Source organism: Syngnathus scovelli, chromosome 1 (assembly GCF_024217435.2).
Source record: "Syngnathus scovelli strain Florida chromosome 1, RoL_Ssco_1.2, whole genome shotgun sequence".
NCBI lineage: Eukaryota > Metazoa > Chordata > Actinopteri > Syngnathiformes > Syngnathidae > Syngnathus > Syngnathus scovelli.
Genome location: NC_090847.1, coordinates 24,526,016 through 24,551,985, shown reverse-complemented (window position 1 = coordinate 24,551,985; position 25,970 = coordinate 24,526,016). Strand labels below are relative to the sequence as shown.

At 51.6% G+C, this 25,970-nt stretch overlaps 5 protein-coding genes across 8 annotated transcripts; 1 reads left to right on the top strand and 4 right to left on the bottom strand.

The window, feature by feature from the left end:
- Positions 1-878: 878 nt before the first annotated feature.
- LOC125987824 (uncharacterized) lies at positions 879-5,740 on the bottom strand. The gene is made up of 12 exons (XM_049752341.2): positions 5,256-5,740; positions 5,064-5,179; positions 4,693-4,757; positions 4,562-4,613; positions 4,418-4,473; positions 4,057-4,178; positions 3,529-3,588; positions 3,282-3,456; positions 3,035-3,196; positions 2,786-2,883; positions 1,326-1,507; positions 879-1,243 (listed from the first exon to the last, which is right to left on the bottom strand). The coding sequence occupies exons 3-12, from the start codon at positions 4,755-4,757 to the stop codon at positions 1,196-1,198; spliced, it is 1,020 nt and encodes a 339-aa protein (XP_049608298.2). The 5' UTR covers positions 5,064-5,179; positions 5,256-5,740; the 3' UTR covers positions 879-1,195.
- On the top strand, positions 2,105-20,265 carry oxa1l (OXA1L mitochondrial inner membrane protein). Of its 3 annotated transcripts, none has more exons than XM_049761496.2 (11): positions 2,105-2,267; positions 16,331-16,465; positions 16,544-16,621; positions 16,690-16,909; positions 17,162-17,305; positions 17,388-17,473; positions 17,570-17,734; positions 17,810-17,914; positions 18,004-18,166; positions 18,536-18,616; positions 20,075-20,265. In XM_049761496.2, exons 2-11 carry the CDS (start codon positions 16,400-16,402, stop codon positions 20,179-20,181), a joined length of 1,215 nt encoding a protein of 404 aa, XP_049617453.1. In that variant the 5' UTR covers positions 2,105-2,267; positions 16,331-16,399; the 3' UTR covers positions 20,182-20,265. The 3 variants fall into 3 exon arrangements, with proteins under 3 accessions (XP_049617453.1, XP_049617450.1, XP_049617441.1); XM_049761493.1 differs by lacking the exon at positions 2,105-2,267 and adding an exon at positions 2,361-2,379; XM_049761484.2 differs by lacking the exon at positions 2,105-2,267 and adding an exon at positions 15,590-15,749.
- On the bottom strand, positions 6,122-12,444 carry LOC137840375 (mucin-2-like). The gene is made up of 13 exons (XM_068651585.1): positions 12,384-12,444; positions 11,326-11,447; positions 11,032-11,283; positions 10,570-10,821; positions 10,150-10,437; positions 8,512-9,687; positions 8,176-8,427; positions 7,924-8,091; positions 7,546-7,839; positions 7,126-7,461; positions 6,832-6,957; positions 6,231-6,789; positions 6,122-6,159 (listed from the first exon to the last, which is right to left on the bottom strand). The coding sequence occupies exons 1-13, from the start codon at positions 12,442-12,444 to the stop codon at positions 6,122-6,124; spliced, it is 3,924 nt and encodes a 1,307-aa protein (XP_068507686.1).
- snapc2 (small nuclear RNA activating complex, polypeptide 2) lies at positions 13,136-15,137 on the bottom strand. 2 transcript variants are annotated; one of them, XM_049761600.2, is made up of 6 exons: positions 14,801-15,136; positions 14,202-14,375; positions 14,009-14,135; positions 13,754-13,936; positions 13,544-13,632; positions 13,136-13,464 (listed from the first exon to the last, which is right to left on the bottom strand). In XM_049761600.2, exons 1-6 carry the CDS (start codon positions 15,014-15,016, stop codon positions 13,246-13,248), a joined length of 1,008 nt encoding a protein of 335 aa, XP_049617557.1. In that variant the 5' UTR covers positions 15,017-15,136; the 3' UTR covers positions 13,136-13,245. The 2 variants fall into 2 exon arrangements, with proteins under 2 accessions (XP_049617557.1, XP_049617548.1); XM_049761591.2 differs by having other exon boundaries at positions 13,136-13,632; positions 14,801-15,137.
- On the bottom strand, positions 20,266-25,130 carry slc7a7 (solute carrier family 7 member 7). Its single transcript, XM_049761361.1, has 12 exons — positions 24,979-25,130; positions 24,702-24,838; positions 24,393-24,512; positions 23,613-24,229; positions 22,272-22,397; positions 22,056-22,200; positions 21,587-21,710; positions 21,406-21,509; positions 21,227-21,323; positions 21,003-21,152; positions 20,754-20,937; positions 20,266-20,558 (listed from the first exon to the last, which is right to left on the bottom strand). Exons 4-12 carry the CDS (start codon positions 24,100-24,102, stop codon positions 20,485-20,487), a joined length of 1,494 nt encoding a protein of 497 aa, XP_049617318.1. The 5' UTR covers positions 24,103-24,229; positions 24,393-24,512; positions 24,702-24,838; positions 24,979-25,130; the 3' UTR covers positions 20,266-20,484.
- Positions 25,131-25,970: the final 840 nt, after the last annotated feature.

Here is a 25,970-nt window from a genome sequence, read left to right as displayed (position 1 = left end):
AGGAAAAAGCAGGCCGAACGACTGCAGTCAGCACGCGCCACCGACTTTGGATTTTGATCTTTGAAATGCTCCTCGTGGAAGACTTTTTGAAGAGCTTGAGCCACAGCCTGCATTTGTTTGTCTCTGGTGGTTTGGAAAGTAAACTGCCAAATGCCTTCCCTTTAACCTCGCTGGATAATGCGAGAGGTTAGATTGGGAATACAGTAGGAAAGACACGATATTGATATCGATCCGCTATCAGCCAAAGTTAATTGACATATTTTCAGAAGGTGCTATTAGGTTTAGTTTCAATAATAGAATCGAAATGTATATGCATCTTTTGTCATGATAATGGAGAGCTTTCAAATCTCCTTTCTGAGTCATCACCTTATCATGTCGGAGGCGTTTCTTCAGAGTTAAGGTTCACCCAAGTTGGGGAAGGTTGTTTTGTCGTCACCAGATCTAGCGTAGCTCAAATATGCCGAGTAATATTATTGGATGATGCTTTTCTTTGCCCGGATGTGGGTCAACCTCACCCCCTTGATTAAAAGCGCTCATGTCCTTGCATGGAGCCAACCATGGAAATGAGCTCATGTGTACATTCGTGCGCTATTGCAAACATTTTTGCAGTAATATCTTTGGCTGGGGGAAAAGTTTAACGGCACTGAAAATGACTTCACTCTGCACAAGTGTTGTTTGTGCTGTTATAAAAAAAATATAGAGTTCCAGAATGTGAGCTGTGTTTGGTATAGCATGTGCCAGCACATGTTTTCAATTCATTTGACGGATGACTCATCAAGTCAGTCGACTTGCCGTTTGCTAGACGCCAACAACAATATTGTCACCATCGTGTGACGATGGGCCTTCCAATTGGTGCGTGGGCCTATTGTGGAGACTAATTCATAATTGCAATCGTGTTTAATGCAGCAAAGAATGCCAAACATTGATTGGTGCATACGAACGTTTGGTTAATTTAAACAAAATAACACTTGATGCGTAAATACAACTAAGGCGTAACGTGAATGGTGTACAAAGCAATGATCACAATGTTTTTTTTTGTTACTACTTGACTGGCAAATAGAATTTAAAGACAATCATTAATTTCTCACGACATTATAAGAAAAGCGATCCAATAAATTAACTCCCGAAGATGAAAAGCGTTGTTGCTCCCGATGGCTCGTTAAGGTGCTTGTTATTGAAAGAACGCCGGTGGCGGTCAGACGTCCCACGACGACCTGATCTGCGGCCTGTGGATCCTCATCTGCTAGACGAGCGCACAACACAGCAACGTCTCACAAGCAGTCACCGACATGCAGACAAACGGACGGAAAATTCCTCTGACTGACCACCTGATCGGAGGGGGGGAATCCGTTGTGCTGAATCGAGGCGTCATACCCGCGGGCCGCTCCGTCCAGCCTGTACATGCTCACGGCCGGGCTGGACCGGCCCGACTGTCTGTAGTCGGTGTGCTGGCGAGTATGCGGCGACCGCGGTGGCGCGTCGTAGGGGAACGACGGGTTCAGGTGTCCTGAAAAAATGCAAGCTCATGTTATTTTTATTTCGCTTTCAGTCTAGAACCGCAATGTGACACAACGTGCCAACTGGAAGACACGCAGCATCAGTAAGAGCAGTGGTCCCCAACCACCGGGCCGCGGACCAGTCCGCGTGTCACTTGGTACCGGGCCGCCAAGCCGCACAGAAAGACGATTTTTTCATCGACGATCAATTAATTCAGGTCAAGACGCTCGTCCTGGTCACGTGACATGTCCCCCCCCCCCCCCCCCCCCAGTCGAACCTTAAAGCTAGCAAAAAATGAGTAAGAATTTATTTTGAAAAATAAAAACAATTGGCGAGTCTCTCCTAATTACATCCGTCGGCGCATCTGTGTCTCCCGACGCTCGTCCCGGTCACGTGACGTCACCCCGGTCGAGACCGCGAAGCTAGCAAAAATTAGCAAGAGGCATAGATGTCTGGAAAGTTTCTTCGGAAAGGGAAAAATGCCCAATGAGGAAACGGAAGAAGAAGAGGCTACGACTTCTAAGTAAAGGAAAGCTGTGTTTAAAAGAACATTTCTGGAGTCCTACTTAAAATATGGATTTATCGCAACAGGTGACTCTGACACGCTAAACCCGCTCTGTATATGTGTCGACAGGCTAGCTAACGAGGCAATGAAGCCTTCAAAACTGCTTCGGCACAAGACAAACCTTTGGAATTTTTCTGAAAGAAAAAGACGTAAGGAAGAAGGATAGAAGCCATTACTGAAGGCCAGCACAACCACATCAACAAATGTGAGTTCACTGAGAGAATCATTCTTAGTGGCTAACCGTATTGCTAAGGCGAAGAAACCTCACTATTGGTGAAGATTTCTGTGAAACAAGCTTCCAATAATTCAACGTAAAGGTGAGTTTTATTTTTATGCGGTTTATATTTGTTCGTTATATTTGTTATAAAGGCCGGTCCGCAAAAATATTAATGATACGTAACCGGTCCGTGGCGCTAAAAAGTTTCCCCAATTGATTAAGAGGACATGGCAGCGAAGGTCGCCAACTAATTGTTCTTCCCGCCATAGAGGGAATACAGTGAATATTGCTGTGCACTGTTTATATAAGTTGGCGCTCCACATGTAAAAAGTTAGGAGAAAATTCTTTGGAGGTTTACAATTAGCTTCACATCTACGTGTTGTCATTTTCTGTCTTTTGTGTTTTGTTACGTATGTTAAGTGTTGCGTTATATGTTAGCATTAAGCTAGGAGGAGTCACTGAGATGAATTGCTATGCTAAGGTTAAAATGGAAATGACTTTCTTACCGGCATTTAACGTGTCTGTCGAAAGTTTATCAGATCGGGACCACTCAAATTCGTCGTTCAGCCATTTGTTCACCAGCTTCTTTTTCACGTCTTTTTTCCTGGAAGGTGGTAATTAACACAATTTTTAGTCAATTTGAAGTCCAATATAACGTGCAGAAACTGGAGTGCAATTTGTGAATAAATTGTGTGAAAATTGCTGATGATTTCACACACAAATATTACCAGTGTAGTAGTTTTGGCCCACCTTACCTCATTTGCTCTTTTCTGTTGATGATCACGTATGCGATCAAGCCTGACACGGTGACCACGAGACAAGCCAGAGTGACCACCAAACCGGCGTAGAAGGCCACACGTTTGATAGGCAGCCCACAGTTAGAGCCCAAGTACCATGTGGCGTCCAAAGCCTTACATCTGAAAACATGCAACTGAGATTATAGGAACAGTATTCTGCGAGCGTCGACAATGAAGGCAAATGAAAGGCTCCAACAGGACTGACTCGCAAACGGCGCCGACATCCTTGAAAACCCTGCACGCGCCACCGTTGTAGCAGGTGAGCTTGTCGAGGTCATAGTTGGCATGGCATCGAGTGACGCACACCAGGGTATTGTTGTGGGTCACGGCCCTGTAGTGCCGGGCCAGGTCCGGATCCTTCACGTATGACATACAAAAGGCTACAGGGAGAAGACGAGGGAAGAGTCGATCATTGGATCACACTCGCTCGCCATTGACTGAAATATACTTACTTTTCGGATCCACTTCAGTTGCGGTTACAGTCGGTTGCGTTGTCACATTGAAGGGACAACCTGAAAATGGAAGTGTTTATATGACTCAGTGCGTCATTTGTCCAAGATTTGTCCGCTTCATTCCTCCAGTATAAATTCACAACAGAACTTATGTGAAGACACTTTCACGTTCGAGAGACCAGAACCATCTTCAGAATCATTTGAATAGCGAGTGCAGGACGAATAAGAGATCATAGTCCTTGTCGGTAAACTGCAAACCTTACCAAGTGACCCAACTAGTTGATTTGTTTCACTTTGTACCCAAAAGGCTTTTACGAGTGAAAGTCTAAAATCGTTTTGGAGTTCCTCTAACGATAGCTGTGGTGGGTGTGTCGCCTAGGACTTGGTTCCCTGAAGTTTGTTGTAGTGTGGTGAAGAAGCTTTGTGAGTTAAAGGGGCAATCATCTTCAGCAACCAGCACAAGTCCCAGGGGTCTCCAATTCGAATAGTCAACTCTGACTGTACCTCGTACACAGTGTTGCAGCCCACCTGTTGTGCACGTAACAAGATTTGCCAAAGTCTCATTGACAGCATTCACTTGCGTCTCGTATTGGCTCTCAAAGTCGCCGTTGTTTGGAATAATCAAAACCACATCGTGGCTGACGTTGATGCTGAAACACAATTACACGATTAGACGATAGTCTTGAATTTGAGGAAGGCTTTCTTTACCGACAATGCGGAATAAAAAATGCATGACATCTCGTGGGAAGAAATTGTGTTACTAACGACTTTTTCATGTTTAGCGTTGGTAGCATTGTTGTTGGAGTCCGTATGACCATACGGGAAGTGGAAAATGGCAACTAAGTTGTTTTTGTTTTGTGTGACATGTGTTTTTCCGTTGTCCAATTACCCTGGTGGTCTTTGTGTGACTCTGCCGGCGGTCATGGCATCAACAACTAGTCTGCGCTGCAATAAAGATAATAAGATGGAGTATTGTTCTTATCCACAAAGGTCGATGTGATATCCAAAGTGTAAGTCGGTTGATTGGCTTTACCTGCTCCACTCCAGAAGACGAACGTCTCACCAAACCTGGCAAAGCCGCCGGGCTGAGAAAAACAAATCACAAAGATTTAGACATTGGCCTGATCGCAGGACAAGAATACAATTTGCGTGGACCACAATTACCTCACTTTGGTTACCACTAGTCTCTCAAAGTTTGATAGGTTAGATCTTCTGTAAAAGTCTTCCATCTGAAATAGTAACAATGGAGTAACAGTCATCACAAATGATTGAACTATTGAAACAAAATTGTATCTTTAGAGTTCATTGGCTGAGGCGCTGACTGCTGCAGCTTCACTTTCTTCAGTTAAGTTTTGAAACTTTTTGCATCTTTGCTCTTGGCGCAAATGTTTTCTCAACATGATCTCAGATAAGCAAATCAACTCGACTTTAAGCAAAACTCAGTCGTTGTGGAACATTACAAACTGAACGGGTAGTCAAATTGTGACTACAAAGCACATCATCATCATGTCAAGCAAAAAAAAAAACATGTTCACCTTATCCTTAAAGTCTTTAACAAAGACCAAGTACTCCGTCGAGCTCAAGTTGTCGTAATTGGGATTATATTCCTGGTCGATTACCACTTGAATTTTCACCAACTGCTCAACGTTCTCTACGGTACAAAAAACGCAATTAGGGCAAACCATAGTAGCAGACGGCAAGCATGTTGTTGACGGGTTAGCACATACCTAACTCCACACTTTCCTCCACGAACTGGCAAAGCTTTCCATTGAACCCACTGGTACAAAGGCATTTGCTTCCATCAAATGTTCCTCCGTTTTGGCATTGAAGGAACTCTGATGTTGTTGGAGCCACTGTTGTGGGATCCGATGAGGGCTCAAAAGGTGTTGGTGATGGTGATCCTGGACTGGTTGCTGAAGGGTCTGGTGTTGCCGTACTCGCTGGGTTGGTGGTCTCGACCTGGTCAGTAGTCGCCGCACTGGTTGGGCCCGTGGTCAGGACCTGCTCGGTTGTGGCCGGACTGGCCGGGCCCGTGGTCTGGACCTGCTCGGTAGTGGCCGGACTGGCCGGGCCAGTGGTCTGGACCTGCTCGGTAGTGGCCGGACTGGCTGGGCCCGTGGTCTGGACCTGCTCGGTAGTGGCCGGACTGGCTGGGCCCGTGGTCTGGACCTGCTCGGTAGTGGCCGGACTGGCCGGGCCCGTGGTCTGGACCTGCTCGGTTGTTGCCGGACTGGCCGGGCCTGTGGTCTGGACCTGCTCGGTAGTGGCTGGACTGGCCGGGCCCGTGGTCTGCATCTGCTCGGTAGTGGCCGGACTAGCCGGGCCCGTGGTCTGGACCTGCTCAGTAGTAGCCGGACTGGCCGGGCCCGTGGTCGGGACCTGCTCGGTTGTGGCCGGACTGGCCGGGCCCGTGGTCTGGACCTGCTCGGTTGTGGCCGGACTGGCCGGGCCCGTGGTCTGGACCTGCTCGGTTGTGGCCGGACTGGCCGGGCCCGTGGTCTGGACCTGCTCGGTTGTGGCCGGACTGGCTGGGCCCGTGGTCTGCACCTGCTCGGTAGTGGCCGGACTGGCCGGGCCCGTGGTCTGGACCTGCTCAGTAGTGGCCGGACTGGCCGGGCCCGTGGTCTGCACCTCCTCGGTAGTGGCCGGACTGGCCGGGCCTGTGGTCTGGACCTGCTCAGTAGTGGCTGGACTGGCTGGACCTGTAGTCTGCACCTGCTCGGTAGTGGCCGGACTGGCCGGGCCCGTGGTCTGGACCTGCTCAGTAGTAGCCGGACTGGCCGGGCCCGTGGTCTGGACCTGCTCAGTAGTAGCCGGATTGGCCGGGCCCGTGGTCGGGACCTGCTCGGTTGTGGCCGGACTGGCCGGGCCCGTGGTCTGGACCTGCTCGGTTGTGGCCGGACTGGCCGGGCCCGTGGTCTGGACCTGCTCGGTTGTGGCCGGACTGGCCGGGCCAGTGGTCTGGACCTGCTCGGTTGTGGCTGGACTGGCTGGGCCTGTGGTCTGCACCTGCTCAGTAGTGGCCGGACTGGCCGGGCCCGTGGTCTGCACCTGCTCAGTAGTGGCCGGACTGGCCGGGCCTGTGGTCTGGACCTGCTCAGTAGTGGCTGGACTGGCTGGACCTGTAGTCTGCACCTGCTCGGTAGTGGCCGGACTGGCCGGGCCCGTGGTCTGGACCTGCTCAGTAGTAGCCGGATTGGCCGGGCCCGTGGTCGGGACCTGCTCGGTTGTGGCCGGACTGGCCGGGCCCGTGGTCTGGACCTGCTCGGTTGTGGCCGGACTGGCCGGGCCCGTGGTCTGGACCTGCTCGGTTGTGGCCGGACTGGCCGGGCCCGTGGTCTGGACCTGCTCGGTTGTGGCCGGACTGGCTGGGCCTGTGGTCTGCACCTGCTCAGTAGTGGCCGGACTGGCCGGGCCCGTGGTCTGGACCTGCTCGGTTGTGGCCGGACTGGCTGGGCCCGTGGTCTGGACCTGCTCGGTTGTGGCCGGACTGGCCGGGCCTGTGGTCTGGACCTGCTCGGTAGTGGCTGGACTGGCCGGGCCCGTGGTCTGCACCTGCTCGGTAGTGGCCGGACTAGCCGGGCCCGTGGTCTGGACCTGCTCGGTAGTAGCCGGACTGGCCGGGCCCGTGGTCGGGACCTTCTCGGTTGTGGCCGGACTGGCCGGGCCTGTGGTCTGGACCTGCTCAGTAGTGGCTGGACTGGCTGGACCTGTAGTCTGCACCTGCTCGGTAGTGGCCGGACTGGCCGGGCCCGTGGTCTGGACCTGCTCAGTAGTAGCCGGACTGGCTGGACCTGTGGTCTGGACCTGCTCGGTTGTGGCCGGACTGGCTGGGCCTGTGGTCTGCACCTGCTCGGTAGTGGCCGGACTGGCTGGGCCCGTGGTCTGGACCTGCTCGGTTGTGGCCGGACTGGCCGGGCCCGTGGTCTGGACCTGCTCGGTAGTGGCCGGACTGGCTGGGCCCGTGGTCTGGACCTGCTCGGTTGTGGCCGGACTGGCCGGGCCCGTGGTCTGGACCTGCTCGGTTGTGGCCGGACTGGCCGGGCCTGTGGTCTGGACCTGCTCGGTAGTGGCTGGACTGGCTGGACCTGTAGTCTGCACCTGCTCGGTAGTGGCCGGACTGGCCGGGCCCGTGGTCTGGACCTGCTCAGTAGTAGCCGGACTGGCTGGACCTGTGGTCTGGACCTGCTCGGTTGTGGCCGGACTGGCTGGGCCTGTGGTCTGCACCTGCTCGGTAGTGGCCGGACTGGCTGGGCCCGTGGTCTGGACCTGCTCGGTTGTGGCCGGACTGGCCGGGCCCGTGGTCTGGACCTGCTCGGTAGTGGCCGGACTGGCTGGGCCCGTGGTCTGGACCTGCTCGGTTGTGGCCGGACTGGCCGGGCCCGTGGTCTGGACCTGCTCGGTTGTGGCCGGACTGGCCGGGCCTGTGGTCTGGACCTGCTCGGTTGTGGCCGGACTGGCTGGGCCTGTGGTCTGCACCTGCTCGGTAGTGGCCGGACTGGCTGGGCCCGTGGTCTGGACCTGCTCAGTAGTGGCCGGACTGGCTGGGCCCGTGGTCTGGACCTGCTCGGTTGTGGCCGGACTGGCCGGGCCTGTGGTCTGGACCTGCTCGGTAGTGGCTGGACTGGCCGGGCCCGTGGTCTGCACCTGCTCGGTAGTGGCCGGACTAGCCGGGCCCGTGGTCTGGACCTGCTCAGTAGTAGCCGGACTGGCTGGACCTGTGGTCTGGACCTGCTCGGTTGTGGCCGGACTGGCTGGGCCTGTGGTCTGCACCTGCTCGGTAGTGGCCGGACTGGCTGGGCCCGTGGTCTGCACCTGCTCGGTAGTGGCCGGACTGGCTGGGCCCGTGGTCTGCACCTGCTCGGTAGTGGCCGGACTGGCCGGGCCCGTGGTCTGGACCTGCTCGGTAGTGGCCGGACTGGCTGGGCCCGTGGTCTGAACCTGCTCGGTTGTGGCCGGACTGGCCGGGCCCGTGGTCTGGACCTGCTCGGTTGTGGCCGGACTGGCCGGGCCTGTGGTCTGGACCTGCTCGGTTGTGGCCGGACTGGCTGGGCCTGTGGTCTGCACCTGCTCGGTAGTGGCCGGACTGGCTGGGCCCGTGGTCTGGACCTGCTCAGTAGTGGCCGGACTGGCTGGGCCCGTGGTCTGGACCTGCTCGGTTGTGGCCGGACTGGCCGGGCCTGTGGTCTGGACCTGCTCGGTAGTGGCTGGACTGGCCGGGCCCGTGGTCTGCACCTGCTCGGTAGTGGCCGGACTAGCCGGGCCCGTGGTCCGGACCTGCTCGGTAGTAGCCGGACTGGCCGGGCCCGTGGTCGGGACCTGCTCGGTTGTGGCCGGACTGGCCGGGCCCGTGGTCTGGACCTGCTCGGTTGTGGCCGGACTGGCTAGGCCCGTGGTCTGCACCTGCTCGGTAGTGGCCGGACTGGCCGGGCCCGTGGTCTGGACCTGCTCAGTAGTGGCCAGACTGGCTGGACCTGTGGTCTGGACCTGCTCGGTTGTGGCCGGACTGGCTGGGCCTGTGGTCTTGACCTGCTCGGTTGTGGCCGGACTGGCCGGGCCCGTGGTCTGGACCTGCTCGGTTGTGGCCGGACTGGCTGGGCCCGTGGTCTGCACCTGCTCGGTAGTGGCTGGACTGGCCGGGCCCGTGGTCTGGACCTGCTCAGTAGTGGCCGGACTGCCTGGACCTGTGGTCGGGACCTGCTCGGTTGTGGCCGGACTGGCTGGGCCTGTGGTCTTGACCTGCTCGGTTGTGGCCGGACTGGCTGGGCCCGTGGTCTGGACCTGCTCGGTTGTGGCCGGACTGGCCGGGCCTGTGGTCTGGACCTGCTCGGTAGTGGCTGGACTGGCCGGACCTGTAGTCTGCACCTGCTCGGTAGTGGCCGGACTGGCCGGGCCCGTGGTCTGGACCTGCTCAGTAGTAGCCGGATTGGCCGGGCCCGTGGTCGGGACCTGCTCGGTTGTGGCCGGACTGGCCGGGCCCGTGGTCTGGACCTGCTCGGTTGTGGCCGGACTGGCCGGGCCCGTGGTCTGGACCTGCTCGGTTGTGGCCGGACTGGCCGGGCCCGTGGTCTGGACCTGCTCGGTTGTGGCAGGACTGGCCGGGCCTGTGGTCTGGACCTGCTCGGTTGTGGCCGGACTGGCTGGGCCCGTGGTCTGGACCTGCTCGGTTGTGGCCGGACTGGCTGGGCCCGTGGTCTGCACCTGCTCGGTAGTGGCCGGACTGGCCGGGCCCGTGGTCTGGACCTGCTCGGTAGTGGCCGGACTGGCTGGGCCCGTGGTCTGGACCTGCTCGGTTGTGGCCGGACTGGCCGGGCCCGTGGTCTGGACCTGCTCGGTTGTGGCCGGACTGGCCGGGCCTGTGGTCTGGACCTGCTCGGTTGTGGCCGGACTGGCCGGGCCCGTGGTCTGGACCTGCTCGGTAGTGGCCGGACTGGCTGGGCCCGTGGTCTGCACCTGCTCGGTAGTGGCCGGACTGGCCGGGCCCGTGGTCTGGACCTGCTCGGTTGTGGCCGGACTGGCTGGGCCCGTGGTCTGGACCTGCTCGGTTGTTGCCGGACTGGCTGGGCCCGTGGTCTGGACCTGCTCGGTTGTGGCCGGACTGGCCGGGCCCGTGGTCTGGACCTGCTCGGTTGTGGCCGGACTGGCCGGGCCTGTGGTCTGGACCTGCTCGGTTGTGGCCGGACTAGCTGGGCCTGTGGTCTGCACCTGCTCGGTAGTGGCCGGACTGGCTGGGCCCGTGGTCTGCACCTGCTCGGTAGTAGCCGGACTGGCCGGGCCCGTGGTCTGGACCTGCTCGGTTGTGGCCGGACTGGCTGGGCCCGTAGTCTGCACCTGCTCGGTAGTGGCCGGACTGGCCGGGCCCGTGGTCTGGATCTGCTCGGTTGTGGCCGGACTGGCCGGGCCCGTGGTCTGGACCTGCTCGGTTGTGGCCGGACTGGCCAGGTCCGTGGTCTGGACCTGCTCGGTAGTGGCCGGACTGGCCGGGCCCGTGGTCTGGACCTGCTCGGTTGTTGCCGGACTGGCCGGGCCCGTGGTCTGGACCTGCTCGGTAGTGGCCGGACTGGCCGGACCTGTGGTCTGGACCTGCTCGGTTGTGGCCGGACTTGCTGGGCCCGTGGTTTGGACCTGCTCGGTTGTGGCCGGACTGGCTGGGCCCGTGGTCTGGACTTGCTCAGTAGTGGCCTGACTGGCCAGGCCCGTGGTCTGGACCTGCTCGGTTGTGGGTGGACTTGCTGGGCCTGTGGTCTGGACCTGCTCGGTTGTTGCCGGACTGGCTGGGCCCGTGGTCTGGACCTGCTCGGTAGTGGCCGGACTGGCCGGGCCCGTGGTCTGGACCTGCTCGGTTGTGGCCGGACTGGCTGGGCCCGTGGTCTGGACCTGCTCGGTAGTGGCCGGACTGGCTGGGCCCGTGGTCTGGACCTGCTCGGTTGTGGCCGGACTGGCCGGGCCCGTGGTCTGGACCTGCTCGGTTGTGGCAGGACTGGCCGGGCCCGTGGTCTGGACCTGCTCGGTAGTGGCCGGACTGGCCGGACCTGTGGTCTGGACCTGCTCGGTTGTGGCCGGACTTGCTGGGCCCGTGGTTTGGACCTGCTCGGTTGTGGCCGGACTGGCTGGGCCCGTGGTCTGGACTTGCTCAGTAGTGGCCTGACTGGCCAGGCCCGTGGTCTGGACCTGCTCGGTTGTGGGTGGACTTGCTGGGCCTGTGGTCTGGACCTGCTCGGTTGTTGCCGGACTGGCTGGGCCCGTGGTCTGGACCTGCTCGGTAGTGGCCGGACTGGCCGGGCCCGTGGTCTGGACCTGCTCGGTTGTGGCCGGACTGGCTGGGCTTGTGGTCTGGACCTGCTCGGTAGTGGCTGGATCGCTTGTCTCTGGTGTCACTGTACTGTCTGAAACATTAGATTCTAGGACATTGAAGGGGTCTGTAGGATGAGGAAATGGAAGTCAACATATTATTTAGGAAGTGAGCAGTAGTATTAATTGAATTTTGCATTCATGAAACAAAGCATCGATACATTTGCCACACAACAGAGGCTTCCTGTTTCTTCCAGTATCCTCGTATTACAGTATACCAGGAAATGCAGCAGTGATACTTCATGGGGGAAGCTTTACAAATGTGAGCTACTTAGTATGAGGCTTTATTGGCAATGAGCAAGAATCTCCATCTTAATCTTGAAACATACACAAGAGCAGTACATCATTTTCCAAAAGACAATCTTAGCGTGTTTTTGTCCATTTTTAACTGATGTATGTAGACCAGGGGTGTCAAACGCTTTTTTTGTCACGGGCCGCATCATAATCATAGTTTCCCTCGGAGGGCCGTTATGATTGTCAACGTCTTCGGTGTATATACAGTGTAGGCTATAAAACAAATTGATCAATAACGAGCTTTGAAATCAGAGACTGGTAAAAAACTGTTCAAATATTTTAAAAAGACAAATGGTAATATGGCTAATTTTTTTTAAAGTGAAGACAATTGGTAATTTTAGTAATGATACAAAGTCTATGCAAATATCTGTCTTCATGGACCACATAACATGACACCTTTGATGTGGACGATTCCTGTTGTTGGATTTGTATTGAATGTCATCGCGTTCAAGAGGATTGGGTATAACTGTGCAGAATATTGGTTTGAACGCTCATATTAATATATATAATTGATTGCTAATCGTATACCGCCCCCAAACAAAAAGAGCGGTTTCAAGTCCTCTTTACTCTTATTGTGAAAATCCACACGACGAGATGTAATACAGCATACGTCTGTTTCATAATGTTTGGGGCCCTAAACAGCCTTTTACTTGATCGCGTTGGACGCCCAACTCGAAATTAACAGAGAACAAACATGACCTCAAGCTTACCATTGGCAGAAGACAGTCCGACAAGTAGCGCAGCTACAATCACGATAGAGAGCGACGCCATGAGCGTTACTTTACATCACGGTCGACGCTGATGAATGGCACAAGGTGTGAGCTGCGTGGACTTTGGCAAGATGTCTCACAACACTTGGTTTTTCCTCCACCCACACAATCAAAGTGGAAAAAGCTTTGTCACCGATAAGAAGATAAAGCCGAACAAATGTGCCGTATTGCCACGCCGTTGCACTCTGCCCTCTTACACCTGGACACTCTGGCGGCATTTTATGACAAGTGATAAAAAACAAACAAAAGCAAGCCTTTGCTTTCCGATGCGTCATTGGCAACGTTATGCCTGCTTGGTTGAGGCCCTCTCCAATAAGGAAGTCAGATTGGTTCCAGTCATATTGGAATTTTTGTTGTTAAATGAGTGACTGCCAGTTTACACAATCATGCTTAGGCGATGGCCAAATGTCATAAAGCAATAAAAGTGCTCTACGCCTTATTTTGAGTTAGCTGCAGCGTCTTTCACCACGCCTTGTTCAAATTTTGCTGTAGTATATAATCAAAAACAGGTTCCCCAGCACATTAGCAGCTCAGTTTGACCATCAGCAGTATTGGTTGTGGGGAAGATTAAAAAAAAAACACGACGTATCATCGTACGGATTACGATAATGATCCTGCTTTGACATTCATTCAATGCATTGGCAAGGATCACTAAAACTCTTTGTCCATTCACCAGACGTGCAGCATCGGGAAAGATTGGCCCTTTGAGTAAGTGGTTTTATTAGAGCCAAGAATCAACAGTAATACAAGAGTGAATTTACACCCAATGGAAATGTCGTGGGCCTAAAAGCAATATGAAGTCCTATCTTCTCTTCAGCAGTTCCATTGGAATCATGAATGGGTTGAGAGGGGGACAGAGTCCCATCCACTTTGATTCGCCCCTCCACAATGTTTCCCCTTTGGCGGCATTTGCGACGTTTTGTTGAGGCTCTGGATCGCGTCCTCGCTGCTGCTTCTGAAGCTCCGTCAGAACTTGTCGCGCCTTCTCGGAGTCCTTTGCTTCGGACAAGTTCTGGTGGGCCTGCGGAACGGAGAGCAGGGCTGCAATTAGTCAGTGGTCTGTCTCCTCGGTGCTGGTCTTCTTGTTGGAGTGACTCCACCTGGATGAGATGTCTGTGCAAACTTTGGCAGGGGAGGAGACTCAATTCTTCTGGGAGAGACATCACCAAGTCCAAGACCACGGCGCTCTCTAAAGAACATGACAAGAGCGTAAATAGACTGGTAAAAGTACAAGTACAGAGCCAACTTGTTTACTAAAATTAAAAAAAAAAAAAAAAGGACCAATTGAAATGGACTCGCCCTGAACTCACCCATGGCCGTGAGCTCGCACTCGTCCTCTGACTTGTGAAGGCCACTCAGGTAATTGTAAATCCTCTCAAAGTCCACCGCGAAGTCCTCAGAGGTGGTTAGACTCGAAAGACTCAGCTGCTCAACTGGGACTGCAGGGGAGGCCGTCGGACCCGCACTGGCAGCAGCTGGACTTTTTACCAGCACTTGGACAAAGGCAAAGAGCCAAATGTGTTGAGACATTTGCTCCCAATCCCTGTCTGCATCCTGGTCCATACCTTCGCCCGGCGTGGGTCCAACAGCAGCACTCAGACAGACGGTTCTGTCGTTGCTCATCGCTGCATCGAGCTGGGGCAGTTGACTGTTCCTGAGAGTGTGAGGCTCCGTGGATGCCACGGTCCACATCTTCTGGCAAGAAAACTTTGGTGAGCAACACGTACACACATTTGAGCATCATTTGGCCCACGGCACCTGAGCGAAAGCCTTGGAAAGTGGTCCGTTGAAGCTCCCAGACACGGCCTGGGCCAGACGAGTCCACATCTGGATGGGCACCGTCGCCTTCTTCTTTGCCAATGTTCTGGTCTTCAGCTGCAGGATAGCGCCAGAGATCACCTTGTTCTGGAGGCGTTCCACCACAGACCGGATCTAAGAAGACCAAACCAGTGTTGAGACACTTGTAAAGAATGACTGACTTGGCCATATAGTGCCCCACAACACACAGGCGTGAACAACCGTCACTGGAAATTTAGCTGATGATACATTGCACCCATAGAATGTTTTTTTTTTTAAATTATTATTATTATTCCGTTCCAAGGGTTTGATTTTTGTCACGAGATTGTAGCGTCAAAGATTAAACTGATGTAGTGCAAGGTTTGTATTTCCCAAAATTTCCCACCCGCGAGGTTGTAACTGTGCGACAATAATGACGTCATTCATGGTGATTAGGGAACGTGTGGATAAATTGGCAAAAGAACCCACGAATAAATTCATATGTGCAGGTGACACGACAGTCCCGACGCCATGTTCGACTGTGTCAGAACAACTGTTCGGAAGACTGAAGAGTAACGAACCTCGCAATCGGAGCGAGAAGGGACATCCGTCTTGAGCAGACTATAGTCGATGTTCTCCAGCGTGCCTCCGTCGCGGGAGGAGCTCTGCCTCTTCAGGGCGTCCAGCAGCCTTCGCTGCTCCTTTCTGGACCACGCGCAGGCTCGCTTGGTTCGGCAAGGCTTGGGGTCCGGGTTCAGGTTGCGAACCGGTTTGCGCGTGCGAGGCGGCGGTTTCATGTCGATTCGACTGCGCTCAAGGCTGCAAATCAATCTGACTCGTTTAATAGTAAAACGCAAAACACAATTCAGACTGACTTCCCGTATTGCTCGTGACGTCACGCATATTTCCGGTGAAAGCGTCCCAACCATCTCCGATAGCGTCACTTGAAATTACGAACATATTCCAGTATTTTACTTTTTACATGGCTTTTAATTGCCTACTGTTGAGCAGTGTCCGCCTAAATAAGAAGACCCAAAAGCTTTTTGAGTTAGACGACTGTTGAAGATTATGTCGCTAGCCAACTAGCGCTTTCTTCAGCAAATATAATTTATGATCGTGCAATTCAATTCGCCTCGCTGGAGTCTTGATTATGGAGTCTTTATTATAAATATAAAAAAATATTCGTCATTCCAACCTGGTAAATTTTTTGGGGGAAACTTGCAGATAATTTGCATGAGTAAACCTATTCAATTACCAAACCAAATCCGTTTTAAACTATTGGTCTATGCTCTAAATTTACAACTTATTGTCAATTTGTGATTCGGTCGCTCAATAATAGTTAACGTAATAAAAAATAAAAAAATCTCCACCGGCTTCCTTTTGGGTTTCCGTAGTTATATCATTTCCTGTGTCAAGATGGCAGCCATGAGGAATGGCCTGACTCCGGCTTGTCTCGTGGGACGTTTTGTCCTCACTCAAACTGCGAGACCGAACGCGGGCAGGCAAACGTGGTCGGACATTTGGAAGCACGTATGTTTCCCCTCCGTCTCCTACTTTAGGTTTCATTCCCAGAGCTAGAAAACGGCCGAAAGGGTCATTCCAGCTGGCTAGCCAGCTAGCATCACCACATCGGATTGTGACTTTGACAAGAGCATCAAGACAGCAGACTTTACTCAACCGAACACGACGGACGACTGTATTGAGGAGAACTATGAACGCGGTTTCTCCGGTTGTAATATTATTAGACCGGTTAACCTCAACAAACGGTAAAGTTAGAGAAATTCCAAATCAGTCACAGTTACAACAAACTAGTCTGTGACCTAAGCAAATTCGAATCCGACCGAGCATGTTTACATGTGAAATCCTGACCGTTAAGCGCTCTCCTCTCACCATTGTACCAATTTCTAACTCAGAAGTCACACCAGAATTTTTGGGGGGCACTTTATAAAGTGAATATCACCAGTTGCTGTTGATTTGAAACTTTAAGGTTTTCCAGATGTGGGAGCAATATTTATAACCTTTGACCCTATGAATTTTCTGAGAATGTTTGCGAAACACCAACCTAGCTCCTGCTTAACTTTGCCTGTTGCTCCGTCTCCCTATCAAACTAGCGCTGGCTCCAGAGGTCTCATGTGCACACGGCATTTGACTCAAACAGTTGGTCCGCCGGCACCACATCTATGCTGCGCAGGCGGCGCCATGAGAAGCTGCTGCTCTGTATGGCCGTGAGATACAACAGCTCCCAGGTCTGTATGCAAGCTGTTGAACTCAGGAGGTCTCAGAAGCCACGCAACTATTTGAACAGCGTTCTTTGTTTTTGCCAGACTCAGATACTGAGTGAGGGTGACCCTGTGGTGGCGGCCGACAGCACCAGCGTCCTTCAGCAAGCGATCCCCGAACAGGTCAGTAGAACATCTAAAGTGTGACAAATTGGTAGATGTGTTATCTTACATTTGGTCGGTGCTTCCAGGTTCCAATTGGGCCTGTTTCCGTGGCAACGGGAGACAATGCTGCCCTGTTGCTGACGCAGGCGACGGCGGATGGAGCGGAGGTCCTGCGAGCTGCCGATCCGGAAGCCCGTCTGATCGACCTAGGCTTGGCTGGCCACACCCCGGTGGGTGTCATCCAGAACCTGCTGGAGTTCGCGCACATGGATGTGGGGCTGCCCTGGTGGGCGGCCATCGTTATCGGTAAGCAACCGCAACAACAGCACATCATTGGAAGTACTGCTGCAAGGTCTTTGGCTGAAAATGTCCATTGAACGGAGTAAATTGAACTACGCTGAAATGTACATGTGGGCACAGTAAAAACTCACCCGCTTCAGGGCTTGATAAAAAGGTCCCTTTGAAAAGTACATGAACCAGTAGAGGGCAGCAAGGACTTCACTCACGCGCCAGTTAAGAATGTGATTGATCTAAGGTGGACTGTTTGTGTGTCATCAGGGACGGTGGTGGCTCGCCTGGCCATCTTTCCCGTCATCGTGAAGGGCCAGCGGGAGGCGGCCAAACTCAACAATGTCATGCCCGAGATGAGCCGACTTAACACCAGGATGACGGAGGCCAAAAACAGCGGGAACAAGTTTGAATGTAAGCGCAGCAGCGCTCGGCTCCCCTCGGGTTCGTTCCTCTTGCGTTTGCGCTCGCTGACCTTCACGCTGGTCCTTTGCAGTCGCCAAAGCGTACACCGACCTCACCTTGTTCCAGAAGAAGCATGACGTCAACCCCCTCCGCGGCTTCTTGGTTCCTCTGGTGCAGGTCAGTGTTTGTTCTGGAAGGTTTGTATCCTCCACAGTATGAAGGTGTTATTTTTTTTTTTGGGTCTGTCTGGCTGATGTTTGTCCTTCTCCCCAGGCTCCCATCTTCATCTCATTTTTCATGGCGCTAAGGCAGATGTCGTACTTGCCAGTGCCGAGCATGCAGACAGGAGGCGCGCTGTGGTTTCCGGATTTAACGATGGCCGATCCCTTCTATGTCCTGCCTTTGGCTGTCACGGGAACCATGTTCTTCATTCTGGAGGTACGAGTCCCTGATGCGTATCCTCGAGGCTTCTTGTTACATCCAAACCGTCAGCATGTGCTCTGTTGCGCTTAGCTGGGCGCCGAGTCGGGCGTGGACAACCCCAACCTGCGTGCCATGAAGACCGTGTTCCGGATCATGCCCTTCGTCATCCTCCCGCTCACCATCAACTTCCCCACGGTGAGGTCATCATTGACATTATCACCTTTCTCGTCTTTGCACCTGGGCGAAAAATGAAGGGCGATCCCCTCCCTCCATTGTGGCTTCAGGCCGTGTTCACCTACTGGCTCACCTCCAACTGCTTCTCCTTGGCTCAAGTGGCGTTGCTCAGACACCCGCTGGTCCGAGACAAGCTGTCCATCCCCGAGAAGATCAAGCACCCGGCCTCGGCGCTGCCTCAAAATGACGGCTTCATCGCCAGCATGAAGAAAGGTCGGTTCAAATGTGAGATGTAGGATGCTAACTGGTTCCGTGACTAAACTCACAACTCATTTTGGGGATGTCGTGATGTAGATGTAGACGCAGATGTCGAGGTCTTCCCTGCTGCCATCTACTTTTAGCGTAGTTTAAGTTTGCTCGTACCATAAGTGTTGAGTATCTGCCCTTTACTTGGGAATGTATTTTTCCAAGGACGTTTATCTTTACTCCCAGTGGTTGAAATCTGCAACTTCGCAAGAACATCAGGTATGATGTGTCTAGGTTGGCAGACTAGGCTGCTGGTTCCCTTTTTTAAGAAAAGACCAGAGGCTGTGCTCCACTCTGATGTCAGACCTGTTAAAATGTTTCCTCTGTGCCCTCCAGGATGGAAGAACGCGCAGCTGGCTCAGCAGCTGGAAGAGCGAGAGAGACGCATCAAAAATCATCTGGACCTCGCTGCGAAAGGTAAGTGACCTGAGACCTTCAAATGTTCTCACACACACACACACACACACACACCAAGGGAAGTTTTTTGTCGAGTAGGCTTGCTTGTGCCGTATCTTTCGCGACCTCAATTCAGCCCAAAACACCAAAGGTATTCTGTATTGGAATTGTGGTTCGCTTACTCGTCTCATTTTACCAATCGACTTTGGTGTGTCTTGACTTTGTTTGTTGCGTGAATGGAAACAAGTGTGCACTCGAGTGGAAGAGCATTTAATTGCTCTGTCTCAACTCAAGTGTTCACAACATGCTACTTATGTGTGCTACTTATAAAAGGACAATTTACAAATGTAAAATTCTTTGTTTGCACAGTATCTATTGATGTCCCTTGCATAAGTGCAATGTTATTATTTTTAAAGTCATTCACTGTCATTGACTGGGTGCTATATCAGTAGCATAAAATATTTCGGGCTTTAGCCACGGTATATATTCTTCACCGCCACGAGAGCTACCAACGCAAGCTACTTAGAGGTACTTAATGGACATCCATGGTCAACAATAACATTTGTGTTTGTTTCTGGAATGATGTGTGTTTCCTGTCCGTTGCGGTTCATTTGACCAAAGTGAAATGACCTTTTTGCACGTGTAAAAGTATCAAAATGTCGTAAATGAAAACGATGAAAATGACTGTGGACAAAAAAAAGTGCTCCATCAAATCAAAAGTTTTTTTGTGGGTTTAAGATGGACTGATGCCAATTCTAGAAGTGCTCATGTATACAGTATAGTTTACATCTTCTAAAATAAGTGATTGACTTACCTTCACTGTGTGATTGAAGTCATATGGAACTCAAGCTTTTGCTAGCTGGACGTCAATCAAGGTTCGGTGTGTCCAATTTTCATGGGGATCACAATTTTGGCTGCCACCATTAAATTATCCCGACTGTCTGTAATATTAATGCAGGCTCTGCTGCGTGTCGATTGAAGCACTTTAACCGATAGTCAGCCAAGCACTTGTGGGCAAACACATGCTCAAGGCTTTACGAAGCTGCTTGTATAAAAACGAAGTCCCCATTGACTGATGAAAGCAAGTCGCGTCGAGAGAAGAAAGTACAGCAAAAACTGGAAATGACGCATCACGGTGAGGAACTCGATTCTCCAAAGGGGTCGACATCATTGTCTTGATTTTTTTTTTTTAAATGCAATTTGTTTTAGTATATATTTTTTTCTGGTAAAATGTTAATTCTTGGTTAGATTTTATATATTTTTTAAACATTTATTCGTAGTACAATTTTTACATTAATTTGCAAACAACCTAAGTGTTGTAAAAGTAGTAAAAAAAAAAAAACACGTTTTCCATAACATAATGAATAATTCTGATCAGTAACTGTGATGACATTATTTATCATAATAATTGTGATGGTTATTTTGCCCATAATTGACCAGCCCCTTAATTTTATTTTATTATTTTTCTTTCTTTCTCAGGTCCACTGAGGCAAACATTTACCCACAATCCTCTACAGCAGATCCCTGCCGCCAAAGATACAAAGAGCGCAACCAAGACAAGGCCGTGGAAGGACACGATGGGATGAAGTGTGTCGTGTGCATATTTATTGATAAATATTGTCACTGTATGAATTCTATTTACATTAAAATGGAAAAAGCATTGACACAAATCCTTTCTCATTGTTTTATTATAAATAGCTCCACCAGCACTCTCAATGTTCGAAAGACCATGAAGAACAGTGGTTGGAGTAACATATAATAATTGTCATCTCAAAAAAGCAGTCCATTTAAAAATAAATCTCTCCCATCATGTGATGCCACACTTAAATCTCCTCGAAAACCCATTTTCATCACAAGAGCTGTGTACGTGTGTGTTGGTGTGTGCGTTTTCAATCATCATGATCGACGTCCATTTCTGTTAAAACCGAGAAGCACACCTTCTGGATGAGCACTCCGGACTGAGCTGAAAAAACATGAACAGAAGCTGGGTTAGAAAGAAGCACACCCATTTGTGAAAGGAGTGTTATCTTTCATCTGTGTTAAGTTGTGACAAGGAAAAACTGTTCTTTTCTTGACACAGCAAAGATTTAACTGACTGTTCCCCTATGTGATGCTTTTTGTATGCTAATATTTCATGTTTGCGGTCATATTTGCTTACCAATGATGCTCCGTAACCACGCGGGCCTCTTGTGGGCAGGAGTGTAGCAGCAGAGGAAGTAAACGGGTACACCAGACAGTGCGATGCCGATGCCAATCAAGGAATTGACGGTGTCACTGTACAGGGGCACCACTACCAGGAAGATGCTGAGCAGGCAGAAAATGATGGGATAGACGAGGCTGAGCTGCAAGGGAAAGGCACTTAGCGATGGGATAGCTTTTGGGAAACGGCCTTTCAACTGGTTCCTACCTTCAGCGGCCTTTTCCTGTCTGGCTGCTTCCAGCGCAGGTACAGTTGCCCCAGAATGGAAAGGCCCACAAAGAACCAGTAGCTGAAGCTGTAGTAGTTAATGAGCCTGAAGACGTCCTCCACACACAAGTAGATGAGCGCCATGATGCCCTGCGGGGAGAAGAAGAACATGAAAAGCCGAGAATGCAACAATGGAGGGCAAAAGTGCAGTGGAGGTGACCAACGTTGAAAAGCAGCGCCGGGATGGGCGTGTAGCGGTGCACATGGATCATACACAGGTTGTCGGGCAGGTGCCCTTCTCTGGAGCCCACGAAGAACAGCCTTCATACGCATGACAACAACAAAACGGAATATGGATCACAGGAACGGACGGCGGGACAATGAGCTGTGTCTTTGTATTCACCGAGAGGACGCCAGGATGGAAGCGTTGAGTCCTCCGAAGCAGGACAGAGCCACTGCCAAGGGAATGGTCCAGTTCATCACACCAAACACTTGGTCCGCAAACGTCTGCGGGTGGACACGTCATAGCAAGCATGATGACCAAGATTATTGGGCAGACAGTGATTCTTTGCTCGCGCACTCACCACAGCGACGGCGTCGCTATCCAAGATGGCGTTCATGGGCAGAATGGCATAATAGGCCACGTTTGTCAAAATGTAGATAACCGTCACGATGGGCATGGAAATAGCGATGGCCAGTGGCAGATTTCTGCAAGGCAATAGCACACATCTTGGGTCATTTAATGTGTGTGTGTGTGTGTGTCCCCACTCACCTCACACGTCAACCTGCCATTTTTGGCCCATCTTTTGTTGACTTGGGGTCATTTCAATCGCCCTCTGGCGTCCCCCACGGTTCTGTCTCGAGGCAACTCTAATTCTGTCAAATTGTCTCTCTTGTATGGATGACAACCAAAATTCAAATCTACCATACATCTTCAGAAACAGTTCCCCTAACGGTGTGACTTTTAGTTTCTGCCTCTAACAACAGCCCTGATTGGTCATCTTCTTAGCTGTCTCTTTTGTAAAACCCCTCTGACAGATTTTCTTCATGTACCTTTCTGGGTTCTTGATCTCCTCTGTGACAAAGTTGAGCGTGTCCCATCCGGAGTAGGAGAACAAAGCAGAGTAGAGAGCCAAAGCGATGTCTCCAGGATCCTGAGACGATCCATCGAAGAGGCCCTCAAAGTTCTGTGTATGACCTACCAAAAGTGCAAAATTAGGTTCGATGACCACCGTGCTGACGATCAATCATCGTCCATCTTCTAAGAACCTTGGAAGATCTTGACCAGGCCTGTGATGATGACCGCAATGAGGGCAATGACTTTGGCGTAGGTGAAGAAGTCTTGAACTCTGGTTCCCCATTTCACATAGGCACAGTTGACAAAGGTTAACAAACCTGCGGAGATACAAAATGCATTTTTTGGGGGGGGATGTTATATTGCCACAGCACACATGCACACCCTCAAATCTCTCAACAAGCTCCATCCTTTGCTGACGTTTGCGCTGCGCTAGGAAACACTGCTGCTGACTGGAGCGCGCAGGAAACAACCGAGTACAGCACATACATTCAAAAATCTCGTCCTCCCTTTCGCTCCCTGTCCTCGGCAACCCTCCTGAAAGACCAAAACACGCCGGCCACCAAGGGTCCGCACCACCTCGATCATCTTCCAGAATATTGACAGCTCCCGGATCAAAATAATTCGGAACTCGGCAGGAAGGGGGCTCAAAGACAACAAGCGCTACACCGAGGTCATCTGAGAGCTAAGCTAAGGCGTGTTGCTAGAGAAAAGAAAGAAAGCGCTCGGATCGCATTTCACAAGGCGGGAGTCGCGACTTGGTTGCTCACATGCTGCTGGGAAGCTGCTCCGTTAGTTTTCACATTTGTGATTGCTTTTTTGGAACTCACAATTGGCAGGTGGCTTTTTGTGTCTTGTATCACATTGCCAAAGTGAGCCAGATCGTCACACAAAGCTTCCGATTTGGGATTTGGTCTGAGAATCTCACCAAAGTGGCATTGGAGCAATCATAAAACGAAAAAAAAAACCCTATTGGTCTCAGTTGTATTTTAACATCTTGGACCCAAAGGTTTTTTTTTCCCTCAGTTTGTATGACGAGCAGTTGGGGTCAGAGTCTCAGCTCAGTAAGGACTTTAACTCGAAGCAATCAGCTATCCTTATCGCTTTGCGCGCGTGTGTGCGTGAATGTGATAAAAACGCTTTAAAGATGCGCAAGTTCTCATCACTTGCCAAGTGACGGCATTATGAAGGCTTATCTGAGTGACTTCCGCTACAAGTTCTGGCTTTGCTTCTGGGCCTCAGGTTGTCTAGGCCTCTGGTTGCCCAAGCGTTGGCACGTTTTTGCTTAGCGAGCATGTCACATGTGTGTTTCTTAATACTTTGGTCAATGCGTCAGCGTTGCTCTTTTCTGTCAACTGCGAAAGGTCAGCCAGCCGCTGACCAAAGAACAGCTTCTTGCCGTTCCCACGGCAAACAGAGCAAAGAGCGTGACTAGTAGCAGGATTGTTAAACGGGAACATGCAGTCCCTCAGCAGACTTCCTTCTTCCAGAGCGGTTTCACTTCTGTGCAACGGGACGGGCGAGGGTCTACTTACAGATGCAAGCGGCCGCCAGCAGCCGGTTGGCCACGTAGGGCGCTATGCAGGTGGGGAAGATGGGTTGCACCATGTAGTTGGAGAAGGTGATGGCAATGACGGCTTGGCTGGTCGGCTCGATGATAAGCAGCGATGTCCAAAGGCGGATGAAAGCTAGGAAGCCCCCGAAAGCCTCCAGAATGTACGCGTAGGAAGCCCCCGATTTAGTGATGGTGGTCCCCAGCTCAGCGTAGCACAGCGCGCCGAAGACAGAGAAGATACCGCCGACCGTCCACACCACCAGGGACAGGCCGTAGGAAGCGCTGTGGATGAGGACGCCCTTGGGGGACACGAAGATGCCCGAGCCGATCATGTTGCCCACGATCAAGCAAACCCCGTTGACAAGGGAGATCTCCTTTTTCAGCTTCATGGACTCCTGAGATTTTTCGGCCTTGACCGACGGGGGGCGGCCGTTGGAGGGCTCTTCTGATGGAAGCGGACTAAAGGACATCCTGTCTGTGTTTGGCTCGCACTTTTTTTTTTTTTTTTAAATTCTGCAGTCTGGTTAGGATCTGAACCAGGCCAAGCCAAATGGCTCTCCGAAATGTCTCTGGCTATCTCAAATGGTCTCCTGCCATCTGTGGAGAAAAACCCAAGTTGACATAAAAAGATGCCGTCAAGCATGGGGACCGACCGCACAGGGCCTTGCTCAGAGCTTTCAGCTGCCGGCGGTGTTTTTTTTTTTTTTTTTCTTTCTCAAATCGTAAACACTTTGACAGTGTCAGCATGCTGACTACTCACATGTTTTCCAAAGTTCATTATCAACAGCTCCAGGAAATACAAATGGAGCTTGATGCCGAGTCAGGCTGTTCTTCACCCTGCAATCTAAAATATTGTCCTCGTTCTTAGCATTTCCAGTCCCTGAATGGATGAAGATTGCAAAAGTAAGCACATTGTAAAAACACGCCTCTGCACATATGATTTAAGCTTGCTCTTTTGTCTCCACGAGCATTCTTTTAACAATCACAAACGACGAGCGAATAAAAAAAAGTCCCGGGAGAGGAGAAGTTGTCTTTACGGTGCGTTCGTTGCTTTAGGAGAAGCTGTTACCTTTGACGAGGAGAAGAGGCGCAGCCCAGGACTTTCTTTGCTAGCGATCAAAGTGGCCTCTCCACATACGCGTGGGAGCAAGGTCCAAAGAAGGCGCTGATAAGTCCACCTACTCAAGGTTAGATTCTGCCTTGGCTCTTTATCAGAGAAACAAAGACAGATCAATCCCCGTCATTGATGGCTCTCGGGATTCATTTCTAGTCTAAAAATAGATGTCACTTTCATTGTTGGGATTGAGAGAGGCAAAGGTGATCAAATGATCCCTTTGAAAGCTTACCTTGTCCAGTGTCCTTGCAGATGGCTCAACAAGTGTTGTGTTGTTGCTATGTGCTGAGCTGATGTGTCCTCTTCCTCTGCTTGCTTCCTCTTCCTCGTGCACTTGAGCCTTTTTATGCACTCGTGCTTTCTGCTGAGGAAGGGCGTGTGGCGGGCTGGGGTGGGTGGGTGGTGCTGGGGGTCGGGGGGCAGTCACAACTAACTGTCTTTGTGTTTCCTGAGTGACTTTTAATGAGATTATAACATGTATCTAACTGGGGGGGGGTTCTTTCACATAATTATTGCCACTCGGTTCGATTGAAAGTTTGTTTGTCGTCATCTTCACAGAGGACCAACAGTCTCAGTTGGATTTCCGGATAAAACAGAATTTAATACTGTATGTTTGTGCACTGAATGATTTTAGGATCACACGTACACACTGCACATAAGGAGCATGGCGACCTCTTGTGGCCAAACGCAGTAGCCGTCATAAAAACTTAAATGGGCTGAAAAGGTACCTTTGACGGTTGTCTTTCCATTGGGTTCTGCGTTTGCAAATTCCTTTACTCATTTTGCGTGTGATTGTGTCTTTTCACTGAGGATGATTAAGTGTGTTGCATTGATGAATGTGTATTGAAGTGACTGATCAACATGTGATTGAGAAACACGGGGATCTCAACCTCTTTGTTCCACTCGCTTCCCCTGGACGTTCTTTCTCTTGACGACCGGTTGCCATGTAGTCTAAAAACTATGGTGGATGAAAGACAGCCCTTTTGGGGACAGCTGGGCCAGGTCCCCCCCGAACTTTCACCAATCCTGCCTCCAGTCACTCTGGAGAGATCCTGGGGGGGCTTGAGTGGGAGGGGGTAGTATTGTGTTGGGGATTAGAGCTTCCTGTGTGTCAGCTCATTACACGGGTGGGATATGGAAAAGGGTGGGGGGTGCGAAGGAGTGAAATGAAAACGAAAATGAAAGAGAATGTGCATGAAAAAGTATGACACAGAGGGGGGGGGG